At 40.2% G+C, this 19,690-nt stretch overlaps 1 protein-coding gene across 2 annotated transcripts in view; it reads left to right on the forward strand.

The window, feature by feature from the left end:
- Positions 1–19,690, forward strand: part of ZCCHC17 (zinc finger CCHC-type containing 17) — a 60,291-nt gene that overhangs the window by 18,050 nt on the left and 22,551 nt on the right. For both annotated transcript variants that reach the window (XM_047792983.1, XM_047792984.1), the window contains exons 4-5: positions 12,172–12,272; positions 14,336–14,427. In XM_047792983.1, coding sequence (XP_047648939.1) covers positions 12,172–12,272; positions 14,336–14,427 — 193 coding nt within the window. The remainder of the gene's footprint in view (positions 1–12,171; positions 12,273–14,335; positions 14,428–19,690) is intronic.

Here is a 19,690-nt window from a genome sequence, read left to right on the forward strand (position 1 = left end):
GTTTCCAGGTCTTGGCTATTGGAAACAGTGCTGCAATGAACATCGGAGTACATGTGTCTTTGCGAGTCGTGGTTTTCTCTGGGTAGATGCCCAGGAGTGGGATTGCTGGCTCAAATGGTAGTTCTATGTTTAGTTTTCTGAGGAATCTCCATACAGCTTTCCACAGTGGTTGCACCCATTTACAATCCCACCAACAGTGTACTAGGGTTCCTTTTTCTCCACACCCTCTCCAGCACTTATTGTTTGTAGACTTTTGGATGATGGCCATTCTGGCTGGTGTAAGGTGGTGCATCTCTCTGATAATGAGTGATGTTGAACATCCTTTCATGTGTTTCTCAGCCATCTGTATGTCTTCTTTGGAGAACTGTCTGTTTAGATCTTCTGCCCATTTTTTGATAGGCTTGTTTGTGTTTTTGGTATGGAGCTGCAGAAGTTGTTTATAGATTTTGGAGATTAATCCCTTGTCAGTCGATTCACTTGCAAAGATTTTCTCCCATTCTGTGTGTTGTCTTTTTGTGTTGTTTAGGGTTTCCTTGGCTGTGCAGAAACTTTGCAGTTTGATTAGGTCCCATTTGTTTATTTTTGTTTTTGTTGTCAATACTCTGATAGGTGGATCTGAGAAGATGTTGCTATCGTTTATGTCAGAGAGTGTTTGGCCTATGTTTTCCTCTAGGAGTTTGATAGTGTCTGGTCTTATATCTAGGTCTTTAATCCATTTGGAGTTTATTTTTGTGTATGGTGTTAGGGAGTGTTCTAATTTCATTCTTTTCCATGTGGCTGTCCAGTTTTCCCAGCACCACTTATTGAACAAGCTGTCCTTTCTCCACTGTATATTCTTGCCTCCTTTGTCATAGATTAGTTGGCTGTAGGTGCGTGGGTTTAATTCTGGGCTTTCTATCCTGTTCCACTGATCTGTATGTCTGTCTTTGTGCCAGTACCATGCGGTTTTGATGATTGTTGCTTTGTAGTATATTCTGAAGTCTGGGAGCCTGATTCCTCCAGCTCCATTTTTCTTTTTCAGGATGTCTTTGGCTATTCTGGGTCTTTTGTGCTTCCAAACAAACTTTAAAATATTTTGTTCGAGTTCTGTGAAAAATGTCCTTGGTAATTTGATAGGGATTGTGTTGAATCTGTAGATTGCCTTAGGTAGTATAGTCATTTTGATAATATTAACTCTTCCAATCCACGAGCATGGTATATCTTTCCATCTATTTGTGTCATCTTTGATTTCTTTCATCAGTGGCTTGTAGTTTTTGGAGTACAGGTCTTTTGTCTCTTTATATAGGTTTACTCCTAGGTATTTTATTCTTTCGGATGCGATGGTAAACGTTAGGCCTATGTATTTTAAACATTGTGCATATTTAGAAGAAAGCCTGGAAGAATATTCAACAAATTATTGATGGTTACCTCTGGGGATCTTGGCTTGCTAAGAGAGAGATGTACACGGAAAAGGGACTTTCACTATTTGCAGTTATTTATTTATTTTTAAATTTCATTTCATTTATTTATTTATTTTTGGTGGAGATGCTGGGGAACGAATGCAGTTTTTTAAAATAAACTTTTTCTTTTACAGAAGTCCAATAGCTGATCTTGCTAATAATCTGTGCCTCTAGCCTTGGAGACTGCTCTGCTTCAAATTGTATCTTGGTACATTAGAAATGGCTTACCGGTGGTTTCCAAGCTAGCAGTCAGCAATCTGTAGTAAAGTTTCTTGTTTTATGTCGGCTGGGAGTTAATGAGGTGGAGCTCACCCTCATCCCTATAGGGTATGCATGCACCTCTTTTGGTCTGAAGACAGATTTTCTTGTCAGTGACTTGCTGTAGCTGCCAGTACCTCAAAGTCCCATCCTTACTTGAGCATTTATATGACACTTTGGGGACTGCGTGGGGATTAAAGGCCTGCCACTTTCCAGCAGTTAGTCTTCAACTCACTTGCGTCGATACCCTGTCAGGTGATGCCTCTGATTGTGCCTGGCAGTTTATAAGTGCATCTGTCAGTCTGACAGCTGTGTTGAGACAAGCCTGGGAGGGAGAACTCAGGGAGCCAAATAATTAGGTGGAAACTCTGTGAGTTTTAATCCTAGGCTCTTCTGTAGGTTTATTGGGCAACTTTAGCAGTTGACTTTTCTACAGTGTATTTTGGGTGTTCTGCCTCTGCCTTTAAATGGGGGAAGGTTATTATTAAGTCCCACCCTGAAAGGATTGAATTGTGAAATAACTCTGCTCTCTAGATTTTAACCTCAGAGAGTCTAGAAGGTAGACTCTAGTTAGGGTTACTTTTATCAGATTTTTATTTTCAGAATTCTTTAATCACTACAGAGTTAAAGATTCCTTCCTAGTCTTCAGATCTAAACTAGATATGTTTGCCCTCACATAGTGTTGTCCAATAGAACTTTCTACAATGATGAAAAGAATCTATATCTGTTCTGATGTGTTTTGTAACACCAACCAGTTCTGCAGTTCTCTGAGCAGCAACTGGGTATCTAACATTTCAATGCAATTTTGACACTATCTACCTGGAGGGAGTGTGAGGTCCCACAAGTTAAAGGAGCTCATTCGCAGAAGAATGCCCTCACTTAAGATGCTAGTCTCAAATCTTGAGCCACTCTTCCTTCTAGCTGACCTCCTGTGAATCAGGAGTTCCTATGACCTCCTCAACAAGTTTGGTAATTTGCTAAAATGGCTCACAGAACTCAGGAAAACATTTTCCTTTTGTTTGCTTGTTATAAAGGATACAAATACAAATAGCTAAATGGAAGAGATGCATAGGGCAAAATTTGAGGCATGGGGTATGCAGAGGTTCCCTGGCATACTACCCTCCAGCTAACTGATGTGTTCACCAACCCAGGAGCTCTCTGAATTTCATTGTTAAGGAGTTTTTATAAAACTCAGGCTCCAGCCCTTTCCCCTTTTTTCTTGGCAGTAAATGAGGCTAAAAGTTCCAATCCTTTAATCCCTTGGTCTTTCTGGTGACTAGGTCCACCCAGAAACTATCAAGGGGCCCCACAACTAAGTCAGCTTATTAACATAAACTCTAGTGTGATCAGAAAAGGCTTACTGTGAATTACAAAGGCACAGCTATCACTAGGGACATTTCAAGAGTTTTAAGGGTTCTGTGCAGGGACCAGTGACAAAGCAAATGTATTTGTATTGTACCACATCTGTGCTGTCTAATACAGTAGCCCACTGACTTTTAAATTTTGTTTATTGTGATTAAATTTAAACTTAAAATAGCCATGTACCTAGTGACTCTCATAGTGGACAGTACAGCCTTATACACTTATGAAGTTCTTTTTTCTTTACTATCCTCTGCCCACAAGCACTAAACTATGAAATTTTGAGGGTAGAGCTTGTTCAGTGTTACACTTTTTTGTATGTTTTTTAGGGCTGTACCCGAGGCATATGGAGGTTCCCAGGCTAGGGGTCAAATCGGAGCTACAGCTGCCGGCCTATACCACAGCCATAGCAACGCTAGATCCGAGCCGTGTCTGTGACCTACAGCACAGCTCACGGCAACTCCACGGCAACTCCGGATCCTTAACCCACTGAGCAAGGCCAGAGATCAAACCCACAACCTTATGGTTCCTAGTTGGATTCATTTCCACTGCGCCACGACAGGAACTCCCGGTGTTACACTTTTAAAGTACCTTGCTTAGAGTTCCCTGGTGACCTATTAGTTAAGGATTTGGTGTTGTCACTTCTGTGGCTCAAGTTTGATCCCTGGCCCAAGAACTGCATGCTATGGGTGAGGTCAAAAAAGAAAGAAAGGAAGAAAAGAAAGAGAAAAAGAGCCTTCCTTTTTATAGAAGCTTAAATATTTTAAACAATGAATTCAGCTTAGCATGTAACTTGAGTTCTATTTTCTGGTCACTATGTTATGTGAGAACACAGAGATAAGAAAACAGTTCTTGGAATCGTCAGATTGTTCAAAGTTTAGAGGTGTAAACAAATTACAGTGTAGTGTAATAATATTAGTGTAGTGTAATAAAGTTAGTCCACTGAGCTGTGGAATAATTAGGCTATTGGGGTGAGTCAGGGCCTAGTACAGTGCCTAAGGTATAGTCGGTGCTTGGTGAATTTTATTAAATGAATAAATGAATCCTAGTCCCAGCTCCAACATTTACTAGCTTCTTGCCTATAGCAGGTTGCTCGGTCCTTGAGCCTTAGTTTCTTTATCTGTAAAATGAGAATAATGTATACAGAGTTTCTTGACTGGCAGGATCATGTCTTAACTCATCCTTGGATCCATTTTTGCTTATAATGTAGTGGTTTCCCAACAAGATAAATGAAGTGAAAGCACTTTAACTTCTGTGCTTACATTGTTATTGTCTGATTGGAGATAACTTATTTGAAAAGTCTGGAGAGGGAATTCGGATCCCCCAAAAGTAAAGAAGACCTTTTGACATTCTTTGGCTGCAGCTGTCCTTGAATGGTTTGTAATTTTTAACCCCTTTCCTTTACTGTCAGTGAAATTTGTGAAAGAAGTTAATGAACCTAACACAGTTGCAAGAATATTTTTCAGGGAACTATGATAGACTAACTCTGTTTTTCTCATTTGGTGCTTGAGATACTAGCTCTTCCCAAGCTGTCAGAATTTTTTTTCCCCTTCTTTTACCAGCAGACACTCAGATGGGCCTCATTCTGTTTAAGTATTGGGTTTATTGAGTGTGATGATGGACTTGATATGCCCTTTGGGTGTTTATGGCTTAATGTCAGAAATCCAGACACAAACTGCTTCGTTCCCTCTGGCACAATGAGCAAAGCATTTTTGTTTGTTCCATTTTGGAGCATATGCTAGAACAGAACTAGATGTGTTTCTGTATTTGTAGATGAGGTCATTTTTCTCTTTTTTAAATTTAATTATTAACAGATCAATAATAAAGAAAAAACTGAAGTATCAGTATGTCGTAGAAGACCTGACTCGAATTTGAATTACAGTTCTTTGTTTATTAGCTTTGTGACCTTGGACAGTTTACTTCTAGATTATTTCCTCATGTGAACCTATGTCACAGGGTTGTTGTAAGGATGAAATGAATGATTGGATGTACTGTATCTAATGAGGTACCCAGCGCTGAGTGAGGAAACCTCATGTTTTATTTGGTGCCCTCTACCATATATGCTTAATTCACCTGTTGGTGGTATATGTGAGTAGCAGTGAAGTACCTCCCAAGAATTCAAGCTGTATTCTGAGAATGAAACTGGTTATGAATCCCCCATTCAGAGTATAGGATTAGGGATAGATAGATAGATAGATAGGTATATCAGGTAATTGCCTGTAAAGCTGTGATTGAAGGAGATGGGAGCATTTAGACTTCAACAAGATAATCTGGGTTTAATTCCAGGGAAGAGGGATTGGAATGAAATTACAGTTTAGGAGATTGAAATCTAATTGATTGTGTCATTCTACCTAGAGAGAGATTATATGAACAGATATCAATCCTTGGAACATAGTAAAAGGAAGCACAAGAGCCTGAAGTTGGCAGTATTTATCTTGCCTCATTAAGGAAGAAATGAATCTGATGATAGGAACTAGAGAGGTGGGTTCTTTTAGGAGGAAGTGATAGTCCATTAAATCTTCACAGACTTGGAAACATCCCTTAAAATATTTGTTTCCCTTTTGTTCTGATTCCATTTGAAGCAATTTCTGATCACTAATCTTATTTTCAGGTATTTGATACTGGGGTTAGTGGGTAGTTTACATTGATGAGGACTTAGAACTTTCCAGGTATAAGAAAAATAATTCCTTTATTATAAATTAATAAATTGGGGGAGTTCCCGTCGTGGCGCAGTGGTTAACGAATCCGACTAGGAACCATAAGGTTGCGGGTTCGGTCCCTGCCCTTGCTCAGTGGGTTAAGGATCTGGCGTTGCCGTGAGCTGTGGTGTAGGTTGCAGACGCAGCTTGGATCCCACGTTGCTGTGGCTCTGGCGTAGGCTGGCAGCTACAGCTCCGATTTGACCCCTAGCCAAGGAACCTCCATATGCCACGGGAGCGGCCCAAGAAATAGCAAAAAGACAAAAAAATAAAATAAAATAAAATAAATTGATGAATTGTGTCTGTCCCTGAACCAATCACTAAATCAACAGTCTGGTTAATTTATTTTGGTATATAAGCATTTGCATGCTGAAGACGCCTTCATTTATGTCTTTGGTTTATACCTTTCCTCTGGTACTTGCACTTGGACTTAAAATAGCCAACTGCCTACCTGATATTCTCATTCAAGACTGTGGACTAGTTAAGGATCTGGCGTTGTTGTGAGCTGTGGTGTAGGTTGCAGACGCAGCTCGGATCCCACGTTGCTGTGGCTCTGGTGTAGGCCGGCAGCTACAGCTCCGATTCGACCCCTAGCCTGGGAACCGCCACATGCCGCAGGAGCAGCCCTAGAAATGGCAAAAAGACCAAAAAAAAAAAAAAAAAAGACTGTGGGCTACATCATTTCCCTTGTTTAATCCAGTGAATAAGCTAAGACCTTTTGGAGATAAGCCGTTAATGTCTCAACTATAAAAATCCTGCACCCCAACATAACTATTTTTATGTTTTCTTTTCATCTGTGTCCATAGGGGACATAGTTTTACATAATTTCAATAATAATATACACATGATTTTTACATTTTGCTTTTTAAAAAATACATATTGGGGTTATGGTTAAAATTTTTATGGTTAAAAATAATGCTTACTTGTTCCTGTTGTGGCTCAGCGGTTTATGAACCCAACTAGTATCCATGAGGTTGTAGATTCGGTCCCTGGCCTTGCTCAGTGGGTTAAATGATCTGGCGTTGCCGTGAGCTGTGGTGTAGGTTGCAGACGCGGCTCAGATCTGGTGTTGCTGTGCTGTAGGCCGGCAGCTGTAGCTCCGATTTGACCCCTAGCCTGGGAACCTCCATATGCCACGAGTGCAGCCCTAAAAAGAACAAAAAAGACCAAAAAAAAAAAGAAAAGAAAAATAAGAGAAAAAAACTACCAAAGCAAATGGTCATTATGCGATGGTACTACCACACAGAAATAGGCACTGTTAATGTTTTGGTGTATTGCCTTTTTTATTTTTTATTTATTTTTTATCTTTTTAAATCTTTTTAGGGCTGTACGTGCAGCATATGGTAGTTCCTAGCCAGGCTAGGGGTCAAATTGGAGCTGTAGCTCTTGGCCTGTGCCACAGCCACAATAGTGTGGGATCCAAGCCTTCTCTGTGATCTACACCACAGCTCACAGCTACACTGGATCCTTAACCCACTTAGTGAGGGCAGGGATTGAACCCGTGTCCTCATGGATACTAGTCAGGTTTGTTACTGCTGAGCCACAACAAGAACTCCTTCCTTTTCTTCTTAGGGCCACACTTGGAGCACATGGAAGTTCCCAGGTTAGGGTTCAAGTCTGAGCTACAGCTGCCAGCCTACACCATAGCAATATTAGATTTGAGCTGCATCTGCAACCTGTGCTGCAGCTTGCAGCAACACTAAGATCCTTAACCCACTGGTGGAGGCCAGGGGTCAAACCTGCATCCTCATGGATACTAGTCAAGTTCTTACCAGCTAAGCCATATCAGGAGCTCCCTTGATGCATTTCTTTATAGTTGCATATGTGAATAAAAATTAACATATTGAGATAAAAGTGATATTCTTTTTTTTTTGCTTTTTAGGGCCACACATGCAGCATATGGAAATTCCCAGGCTAGGGGTCGAATTGGAGCTGTAGCTGCTGGCCTACGCCACAGTCACAGCAATGCCAGATCCACCACAGCTCATGGCAACGCTGGATCTTTAACCCACTCAGCAAGGCCGAGTCCTCATGGTTCCAATCAGATTTATTTCCACTGAGCCACAATGGGAACTCCTAAAGAGATATTCTATATAAACATTTTATAGCTTTTACACTTAATATTAAACATTTCTTTGTCTTTTTAAAATAGTCTTTGTAAACATTTAAGTGGGAGTCTATCATTCAGATGTACCACGTAATCATTTTAAATCATTTTTAGTTTTTCATTATTAATGTTTTGCTAAGTGCCATGTCTAAGAGACATGCCTGGGCCAAAACATATCCTGCTTTGGGATCATGTGGGAGAAGAACAAGTGGTTAATTCATTACTTCTTTTTTTGTGATACTCCAATAGACCTGTTTTATTTTATTTTATTATTTATTTTTTTTTTGCTATTTCTTGGGCCGCTCCCGCGGCATATGGAGGTTCCCAGGCTAGGGGTCAAATCGGAGCTGTAGCCACTGGCCTATGGCAGAGCCACAGCAACGTGGGATCCGAGCCGCACTGCAACCCACACCACAGCAACCCACACCGCAGCTCACGGCAATGCCGGATTGTTTAACCCACTGAGCCAGGCCAGGGACCGAACCTACAACCTCATGGTTCCTTGTCGGATTCGTTAACCACTGCGCCACGAGGGGAACTCCAATAGACCTATTTTAGGAAAGGAAAAAAAAAGTTCTCTCAAGTATATTAGGTTCAACATTAATTTCCTTCACAATTTCCATTAGCAGTTCAGGAAGTAAGTGAAGTTTAGAATTAGAGGATAGTTATAGTCAAAAAGATGTCAAAATAAAAGATTTCCCTTCCTTTAGGGCATCTGAATTTCCTCTCTGGACTTTCCAATTAGGCTAGTCTGTTCATTACCACCACAGAAAAAAAAGAACCCAACTCCATGAATTATATCCAATTTGAAGATCATGTGATGGCCTAAAATTTTATTTATTTATTTATTTTTAGAGCCACACCCATGGTATATAGAAGTTCCCAGGCTAGGGATCGAATCAGAGCTACAGCTGCTGGCCTACATCACAGCCACAGCAATGTGAGATCCTAGCTACATCTGCAACCTACACCACAACTCAGGGCAACGCTGGATCCTTAGCCCAGGGAGTAGGGCCACGGGTCAAACCCACATCCTCATGGATACTAGTCAGATTCGTTACTGCTGAGCCACGACCGGAGCTCCTGATGGTCTAAATGTAAAACATGGGTTATATAATGTATAGAAAACATTTTGTCTTCAGAGGTATCCAGAGAGATAGGCTATCAACCTCTGGAATCAGCTGAAGTAGGTCTGAGAGATGCAGTGTCCATGATTACAGGAAAGCAGTGGCTTTGCATAGGAGCTCCACACAGAGTGGGCAGATACTTTGAGTTACAGGCATGTGCGACCAACCGTGTGTATGCATGTGTGAGAGATTGAGAATCAAACTAAATTCTCCCAGAAACTGCAGGTAGGGCAGCCTTTTTGGACATAAATCTTTGACTTAGTGAGTCTTTCTTTTAGTTGAGATTTCTAGTTTATTTTCATTCAAAATAATTGTTAAGTTTAGATTCCTGGTTTATTTTCATTCAGAGTAATTGTTTATTATATTCATTTCCGTTGAAGTAGATGTAATTTTCTCTATTAAAACATTTGAAAATAAAAAATTAACCTACACACCTGTAACTTAGTATAACCATTGTTATAACATTTTGGATTATTTCTTTATAATTTTTAGAATCTATTTTAAGCATTTTTATTATTTAAATGAGAAAACACTAGTTGCCTACTGTGCTTGACACATAGGTCCTCAAATATTTACAATAGAATGAATTATTGATATATTTTTACATAATCTTTTAAACATTGTTTTTGAAGGACTCTCAAGTAGCTGTATCATAGTTGACTTATCCATTACCCTAGTAATGGATATTAGGTTGTTTCTAATATTTTTCCATCTTAAAAACACATTGAAAATTTTGATGTAGCTCACTCTTCCAGATGCATATAAGTTTTTGTATGTATAAGATTATTAGTCTCAGAAGTGATTGTAAGGGACAGAAGCACAGGAGAAATGCTTTGGCTACTTTCTGGCTAATTTTGCTGAGGGGTGCAAGATAAATCTGCCTTCCACCAGGGCTGGATCTGGTGCTCCCTTTGTGCCTTCGGGGCTTTGTCTCTTGTTTATGCAGTCTTTTCTTTTCTTCATTCTGGCTGACTCTTGCCACCTAGTGGTGAAGATGGGAATTGGTAACTTTTTGTAGTTTATAATCCTGACAAAAGTCTTGAAAAGGAAATTTTTTTTTTGTCTTTTTGCCATTTCTTGAGCCACTCCCGCAGCACATGGAGGTTCCCAGGCTAGGGGTCTAATCAGAGCTGCAGCCGCCAGCCTACGCCACAGCCACAGCAACACGGGGTCCGAGCCACATCTGCGACCTACACCACAGCTCATGGCAATGCCGGATCCTTAACCTGCTGAGCAAGGCCAGGGATCGAACCCACATCCTTATGGATCCTAATCAGGATCGTTAAGCACTGAGCCATGAAGAGAACTCCCAATATGACTGAGTTTTTTGGTTGTTGTTATTTTGTCTTTTTAGGGCTGTACCTGAGGCACACGGAGATTCCCAGGCTAGGGATCAAATTGGAGCTGTAGCCGCCAGCCTACCACAGCAACGCCAGATCCTGAGCTGCATCTGTGGCCTATACCACAGCTCACAACAACACCAGATCCTTAACGCACTGCACCCACACCCTCATGGTTCCTAGTCAGATTCCTTTCTGCTGTGCCACGATGAGAACTCCAAAAGTCTTGAGAAAGATGATTTGACTTAGCTAGTGTCTTATGTCTGTCCCTGAATCAGTCAAATGCTGTGGCCAGAGGTGTGAAGTACCTGTGTCCTGTGCCCACAGTTGGGGGTTAGATAAGCTCAAACCAAATTATAAGGACTGACTAGATTATTTTAGAATATAAGGAAGGTGGTTCTCCCAGGAAAGGACCTTGGGCAGACAGGAAAAGGATACCTATTATAAATACTTTATTGTCATTAGTAATTTATTTAATAATTATTGTACATTTTAATTACTTAATTTAAAATTAATATATTAAATATTTTTATCATTCTTGATAGCTATTGCTATATGAATTCTAAAAATTTATATTAGCCCCAGCAATATTTCTTACTTTACTCATATCAACATTGGATGAAGTTCCTGCCATGGCACAGTGGGTTAAGAATCCAACTGCAGTGGCTCAGGTTGCTGTGGAGATGAAGGTGTGATCTCCTCCCCCTGGCAGTGGGTTAAAGGATCCACTGTTGCTGCAGCTGTGGCTCAGATTCAGTCCTGGGCCTGGGAACTTCCATGTGCTGCAGGTGCAGCTGTAAAATAAGTAAAGTAATTAAAACATTGGATGTTATTATCTTCTAAATGTTTTGCTAATTTAAAATGGTACCTTGGAGTTCCCTCTGTGGTACAGCAGGTTAAGGGCTTGGCGTTGTCTCTGAAGTGGCTCAGGTTGCTACTGGGGTGCAAGTTCAATCCCCAGCCCAGCCCAACCCAGTGCATTAGATCACAGCTGTGGCATAGATCACATTGCTGCAGCTGTGGCATAGATCACAGCTGCAGCTCAGATTGGATCCCTGGCCCAGGAACTTCCATATGCCACAGGCACGGCCAAAAAAATGGCACCTTGTTTATATTTGCTTTTTTTCATCTAACATCTATCATAATCATTTTCTGTAACTGAAATTTAAGTAGCTGAATTTAAATTTGAAGTTTCTTTTTTGAAATATTTAATTTACCAAGCTATTTTCCAATTACTAGGTCATTTAGCTTGTTTTATAATGTTTTTATTTTTAACCTTTGTAGGTAATAATATTGTAACTATTTTTATATGCCATAGTATTTTGCCCCTTGAATTTTTCTTTTGGAAAAATTCTAATGGTGATACTCTTGCATCAAAGGTATAAACATCTTTATGCCTTTTGTTTTCAAAGAATTTTACCAGTATTTATAAATGTAGTTACTATATCACATCTCTTTACTAACATCAAGCACTATTTTAAAGAATATTTGTTAGTTGTACGAAAGCTGAAATAAGAAGGCAGAGCCTCACCATATGTGACCGCAGAGGGGAATGTGAGATTTGGATGACTTGAATTTTTTTACTGCTGTACACACATCCATGATTGTGAATGCATCATAAGCATTAATTTGGGGATTATAAATAAATTTTGGTGAGTTAAAAAGAATATTTGTTAGTTGGTTAAATATAAAAAGTGATTTTAAATTGAAATTATTTACTGAAGTTTTAATTTAACAAAAACTTTTCCAGTGAATCTCCACCTTTTCTTCTCCTTACTGTGTTATTTAGAGTGTGAATACCAGACATGCCCTGTGCTTTATCTTACTTCTTCTTGTGCCTAGGTCTGGTCCATCGAACTCACATGTCATCCTGTCGAGTGGATAAGCCTTCTGAGATAGTAGATGTCGGAGACAAAGTGTGGGTGAAGCTAATTGGCCGAGAGGTAAAGTCCTGTGCAGCTTTAACTGGTTACAAAGGACTAGGAAAAGCTGAGATTTTCTTAGTATTTCATGATGATGTTCCATGAGTGTGTATGTGTTGTTAACTGTGGCTGATAATCTTATATTTGAATCCTGCCACTCTAATCTGGCCTGAATTTAAACCTTTTGGCTGTCTGTCAAGCAGACTCAAAAGGAGTGGTGTGGACTGTAATAAGTGTGATATAATAAGTACATTGTTATAAAACTTCCCTCCATGAAGTTCCCCCAAATGGTGGGTGTGGGAAAAAAAAACCCAAAAAAGTAAAGAATCAAAAAAAGAGAGGAGAACTTAATCTATGAGACTGTCATTTGGTAGAAAGCTTCAAGATATACTTAAGTATAAAATATTTAAACTTCAGTCTAAAACAAAAAAGGATGTAGAGTTTACAGTGATTTTTCCTAGTACGTGTCACCGAGCAATGTGAGGGAAGTGAGAAAGCGCTGGAGGATCCTGTTAACAACTTGCCTGAGGGGCTGCCGGTGTGAGTGTGGGCAGGTCGCAGGAGAGATGTGTGTGTGCTCTGAGACCTGCTCTTTTACCAGAGAATGGCAGGGGAGACGGGCCTGAAAGATAATATTCATATTTTTGAATGCTTAATATATACTAAGTATGAGGGATACAAGAGTATTATGTAAGTTTCCAGTGGTTATGGAACTTGTATAGAATATAACTGGAGGAGACAAATAAAAAGTAAACAACTAAAATAATTAAAAATAATTACAAGCTACAGTAAGTTCTATGATAGGTTCAAACAATGTGGAGGTAGACTTAGATAAAGTGGTCAGGAACGAGTTTTCTGGAGAAGGGGTGGGGTGGTATATGAACTGAGACCCAAAGGAAAGGGAACCAGTCATGTGGAAAGTTGGGATAAGAATAGGCAAAGATAGTAGTTGATGCAAAGACTCTTAAGTGAAGAGGGCCTTCAAGTGCTGAACAAAGCAAAAGAACAGTGTGGCTAACAGTTGTCTTCATGTTTGTTTGTTTGTTTTGGCCACGCCCATGAACCTGAGCTACAGCAGTAATCTCAGCCTCAGTAATGACAATGCAGAGACCTTAACCCCTAGCCACCAGGGAACTCCTTGTCTTCATGGTTAAAGATGCTCAAAAATTTTTTTGGGGGGGGGCACACCTGCGGCATGTGGAGGCTCCCAGGCTAGAGGTCTAATCGGAGCTACAGCTGTTGACCTACACCACAGCCACAGCAATGCCAGATGTGAGCCACATCTGCAACCTACATCACAGCTCACTGCAACACTGAATCCTTAACCCACTGAGCAAGCCCAGGGATGGAACCCGCAACTTCATGGATACTAGTCAAATTCATTTCCATTGAGCCACAACGGGAACTCCTAAGAGGCTTTTAAACAAAGTTCAAAAGGAGATCTAGGAGTTCCTGTCGTGCTGCAGTGGTTAACGAATCCGACTAAGGAACCATGAGATTGCGGGTTCGATCCCTGGCCTCGCTCAGTGGGTTAAGGATCCAGCATTGCCACGAGCTGTGGTGTAGGTTGCAGATTTGGCTCGGATCCCTCGTTGCTGTGGCTCTGGCGTAGGCCGGCAGCTACAGCTCCAATTAGACCCCTAGCCTGGGAACCTCCATATGCTGCGGGAAGCGGTCCTAGGAAAAAAATAAAAGGAGATCTAGTGCATTGGAATGTTCTGAAACCCATTCTGCAGTTGTGGATCTCTGAATTGATTATTACGCCAAACTGTCTAAAAGAAACAACTCTTATTTTCTGCCCGGTTACTTCCACAGGCCTTGGATTTCTGAGCAACTGTTTTTTATCTTTTCCCTCAAGAGGGTAAAAAGTATGAAATGAAAAGCATTTCCTAAATGCTTCTGCCAGAGGATCTGCCTGCTGTACTTAGTAGCAGGACCCTTAGTGTTTCTAGCACAGGACCTCAGCCATTAGAGAAACTCAGTGTTTGTTATATGATAAAAACTTTAATTCTTAGATAATTTTAGACCAGCAGTCTAACTGATATATGTTGAGCTTTTGCTGACTTTGCTTTTGTCTTTTTCAGATGAAAAATGATAGGATAAAAGTATCCCTCTCCATGAAAGTTGTCAACCAAGGGACTGGGAAGGACCTTGACCCCAACAACGTTATCATTGAGTAGGTAAACAGTTTGAAAAGGCTAAAATCCTTCTTCCTCTTAAACCACAAAATGCTGTAGTGAATCAGGCCCACCCAGGAACTCTGCCATTTATAGACTATAATATTGATGAATTATGTGGCCTTTGTGATCTTTGGTTTTTAGAGGTATGAAGTGTTATAGATAACATGTGCTTTACTGTATAGAGTTACTTCTAACATGAAGGGCTAACATGCAGCTCCTAGCAGAAAAGTGCTCTGTCACTGGTTTTGTTTCCTTCCCCTTATTCTTTTTCTGCATTTGCCCTTTAACCAGTTAGCTAATAAGCATTCATCATGAGGTACTTGATGTTTGCCTTTCTCCTAGCTCTGGGACCATGTGGGAGGACCCACTAAAACCCAGTGCAGTTTTAGACTCCTGCGTCATGGGATACGCTGTGTTCTGAACACAACACCTTTCACTGGCTCTTCCGACCTTTCATTCATGAATGGAAGATTTTCTCTCTATGTAAAATACTGTCTGGTATACAGGAAATTTGCTGTCTGCCTCAACATCTTTCTTGAATATAAGCATACCTCAGAGATACCATGGGTTTGGTTCTAGACCACCGCAATAAAGCAAGTATCTCGATAAAGCGAGTCTCATGAATTTTTTTGGTTTCCCAGTGCATATAAAAGTAATGTTTACATTATACTGGAGTCTGTTAAGCATGTAGTAGCATAATGTCTAAAAAACAATGTATATACCTTAATTAAAAGATACTTTATGGAGTTCCCACTGTGCCACAGTGGAAACGAATCTGACTAGGAACCATGAGGTTGTGGGTTTGATCCCTGGCCTTGCTCAGTGGGTTAAGGACCTGGAGTTACTTTGAGCTGTGGCATAGGTCACACACCCAGCTTGGATCCTGTGTTGCTGTGGCTGTGGCATAGGCCGGCTGCTGTAGCTCCGATTAGACCCCTAGCTTGGGAATCTCCATATGCCATGGTGTAGCCCTAAAAAGCAAAAAAAAAACAAACCCTTTATTGCAGTTCCTGTTGTGGCTCAGGGGGTTAAGGACCTGATGTTGTCTCTCTGAGGATGTGGATTTGATCCCTGGCCTTGCTCAGTGGGTTAAAGATCCAGTGTTGCTGTAAGCTGCCACGTAGGTTGCAGATTCTGCTTGAATCGGTGTTGCTATGGCTGTGGTACAAGCCTTGGCTGTAGCTTTGATTCAGCCCCTAGCCTGAGAACTTGCATATGCCACAGATGCAGCCAGAAAAAGAAAAAGAAAAGAAAACTTTATTACTGGAGTTCCCTTGTGACACCGTGGGTTAAGGATCTGACATTGTCACTGCAGTGGCCTGGGTTGCTGCCATGTTATGGATTAGATCCCTGGCCTGGGAACTTCTACATGCCTTGGGTATGGCCAAACAACAACAGCAACCAAAAACCCCCACAACTTTATTACTAAAAAATGCTAAAACAATGACATTAATAGTATCAGAGTTCACCATAACACATAGAATAATAACAATAGTGAAAAAGTTTAAAAAATTGCAGAATTACCAAATTTCAGCAGAAATTGACAGAACATTGTAAATCAACTACAATAAAAAAAATTTTTTTAATTACCAAATTTGACACAGAAACACAAAGTAAGCAAATGCTGTTGGAAAAATATGCCAGTAGACTTGCTCAACTCAGGGTTGCCACAGACCTTTAATTTGTAGAAAACACAGTATCTGTGAAGTGCAGTAAAATGAGGGTATGCCTGTATATGCCAGTGATTTCTAACCAGGGGTTCCTAGATCCCTAAGATTCCTTGAAGGAGTCTTGAGAGTTTATGAACACTGTTTGCAGTGTTTCAGAAAGCCAGCTAAAATCATATATTATCCTCAGGTTAACCATGACATTATTTTGTTACTTCTGGTGATAAAATATCACGTTGTTTATCTTATATTAATTGGTGCTCTTAGTGATCACATTATTGATTAATTTTTTAAAAATAACAAAAAAAATAAGAGTTCCCACTGTGGCGCAGTGGGTTTGAGAATCCGACTGCAGTGGCTTGGATCACTCCAGTGTTGTAGGTTCCATCCATGGCCTGACAGTGGGTTAAGGATCTAGCATTGTCATAACTGTGGCATAGGTCACAACTGCGGCTCAGGTTCCATCTCTGACCTGGGAATGTCCATATGCCATGAGTGTGGCCATAAATAATTTTTTAAAAAAAGAAAAAAAGAAGAAAAAAAGGGCAAAGGGCAAATGTTGCTTGAGTGGGATTTTGGTAGCAAAATATTTATAAACCCTTATGTTTATAGTTCTGAACAAAATTATTTCGGATATGAAGGAAATTTACCTAAAAGGAAAGGAAGCACAGCAGGTTAAGGATCCAGCCTCGTCACTGCAGTGGCCCAGCTCACTGCTGTGGCATGGGTTCAGCCCCTGGCCTGAGAACTTCCGCATGCCGCAGATGTGGCCAAAAAGAAACATAAAATGATTTTTAAAAGGAAGATAAGTGATATTTATTGAATACATATTATGTTCCAGGCATTATGCAAGGTGATTTATGTATATTAATGTATCTAATTCTCATAACAACCTCCAAAGTGGGTGTAATCTCCATTTTACTTTATTTTCTTAGTTTCTAGCTTGATGCTTGGTGATAACTTGCCTCTGGTTGTATAGCAATTTATAGTGGGTCAAGGACTTGAATGTAGGTCTGCCTGATATCAAAACTAGCGCCCTTTGCACCCCAGGATGTCTCTAGATGTTGCATGGTACCTGCAGAGTTTTCCATATTTCTGTAAGTTAGTCTTTAAATATTGACATATTTGTAGGGCTGGTTATTGACAGATACTTTCCGTTTACTTTAGAAATATTTTATAACCCTAAGCTCAGAAATGTTGTTTAAATCTGGCTTTTACTGATTGCACTGTAATAAATTACTTCTGCTACAAAGAATCCTGTCTGTACAGACTCAGTTAAAAAAAACAGTGAAATTTCCCAAAGCCACCCTTAAAAGGATAAAATATAAAACAAGATAAAAAGAGCTACCTCCCTTTCTCACAAGGGAAGGGAAAGGAAAGGACTTCCTGGTTTTATTCTGTATGTGCCCCTTTGTGTTAGCTATTTCTAGTAATGACCAAGTGGCTGAACTTTGTTGTAAACTATTTCTAGACTGCATCCAGGAAAGAAGCATAGCATAGTGAAATGATGACGGGACGGGTTTTAGAGTTAGACTTGAATCAGAACCGAGTCCTAGTTTTGCCCCCAAGCTAGTGTATGACCTTAAACAGATTACCTGGCTTCTCTGATCCTCAGCTTTTTCACTGTAGAATAGAAGTAATGACACCTACATCTCTTAAATGATGGTTTTTTTTTTGTTTGTTTTGTTTTGTTTTTTTTTTTTTTGGTCTTTTTGCCATTTCTAGGGCTGCTCCTGCAGCATATGGAGGTTCCCAGGCTAGGGGTCTAATTGGAGCTGTAGCCGCTGGCCTACACCAGAGCCACAGCTCACTGCAACGCTGGATCTTTAAACCACTGAGCAAGGTCAGGGATCGAACCCGCAACCTCATGCCTCCTTAGTCGGATTCGTTAACCACTGAGCCAACGGGAACTCCAATGATGCTATATTTAAACAAAATCTTGTTTATAAAGAGCCTAGCTTATTGTCTAATCTATAGTAGATAATTAATATATAGCAGCTACTTGTTTTAAAATGTCTATTTTTCCTCTAATATCTGAGATTGTTGTACCCTTTCTTTTGAAAGAATATGTAGAACCCACACAAACAGGGGCCACATCTTTCTTATCTCTCATGGTGCCTGATCTATAACAGTTGTTTAGTTAGTACATCCATTTACTCATTATTCAACAAATATTTATTGGGTTTATATTCTATTTGAGGTACAGTGGCAATACCAAGGATTATGCCTAAGGACCTTACTGCCTAGTGTAACAAGATAATTATGCAAATAACTTTAATATAAGACAACATGTAATAAATGCCAAAAGAGTGGTTTAAAGAAAGGAGTATAAGATTTAGCCTGAGGAGGAAGAGTTGATGTCATGCTTGATGATCAGAGAAGAAGTGGCAATTGAGCTAGGTCTTAAAGAATGGATAAGATTTTGTCAGGCAGCAGGGGAGAGAATAGTACTCCAAGCAGAAGAAATAGTTTGAGGAAAGGCATGAGGCAGGAAAGCCCATGGCACATTCAGGAGTCATGTTTAAGGAAAGAAGAGGATATGGTCAAGTACTAGAATGTAGGGCTTGAAAGATATGTTGGGGTAATAATATTGTGAAGAGCTTTGAATATCAGTCAGAGAAAATGAATTTTGTGGGGAGACTCCCAATCAGATTATTCTCTTCGGGTACCCATTCTTTGGCCTCTCACCCTGTTAGGCTTAATATTTTTGTGCTCCAGCTACTCAGTTTGTCAACTTTCCTTTTCTGTCAGAATCTAGGTGTCTTACATTTCATTCCCTCAGGCGCCAAAATATTACAAGATGATCTAATAATAAGTGAATGTGCAAATGGAAAAGAGCTAAATGCAGTTTCCAGTTAGGTTTAGCCAGCATAGTATTGACTTTAGAAAGAGTGTTTTCATATCACTGCACTGTCATTATCCATTTATATAATCTCCTTTCACTGGTAGACTCTTTTTCCTTGAGGTAAAAGACCATGTCCTATCATTTTAATAGACTTATTCATATCACTAGTACTATCAGTGTGCCTGCCACTTATTAGTTATTTTTTTATTTATTTATTTTTTTTTATGACTGCACTCACAGCATGAGGAAGTAGCAGGACCAGGGATCAAACCGCACCACAGCAGTGACCTGAACCACAGAAGTGAGAATGCTGGATCCTTAACCCCTGAGCCAGCGTGGAACTCCTCATTAGCTAAACCTTTTTTTGTTTGTTTGTTTTGTTTTTTCTTTTTAGAGCCGCACCTGAGGCATATGGAGGTTCCCAGACGAGGGGTTGAGTGGTTCCTATAGCTGCTGGCCTACACCACAGCCACAGCAGTGTCAGATCTGAGCCAAGTCTTCAACCTACACCACAGCTCATGGCAACACCAGATCCTTAACCCAATGAGAGAGGCCAGGGATCAAACCTGCGTCCTCATGGATGCTAGTCAGAATTCTTTCCACTGAGCCATGATGGGACCTCCTAGTTAAACTTTGAAAAAAGGAAGATTAATTCAGCTCTGTGTGCTGAACGGAGTAGAAGCAGGGAGACCAGTGAATGAATTATTAGTGTTTAGGTGAATGTAATGAAGCCTAAACTAAAACAGT

This window comes from Phacochoerus africanus, chromosome 8, assembly GCF_016906955.1.
Source record: "Phacochoerus africanus isolate WHEZ1 chromosome 8, ROS_Pafr_v1, whole genome shotgun sequence".
Lineage (NCBI taxonomy): Eukaryota > Metazoa > Chordata > Mammalia > Artiodactyla > Suidae > Phacochoerus > Phacochoerus africanus.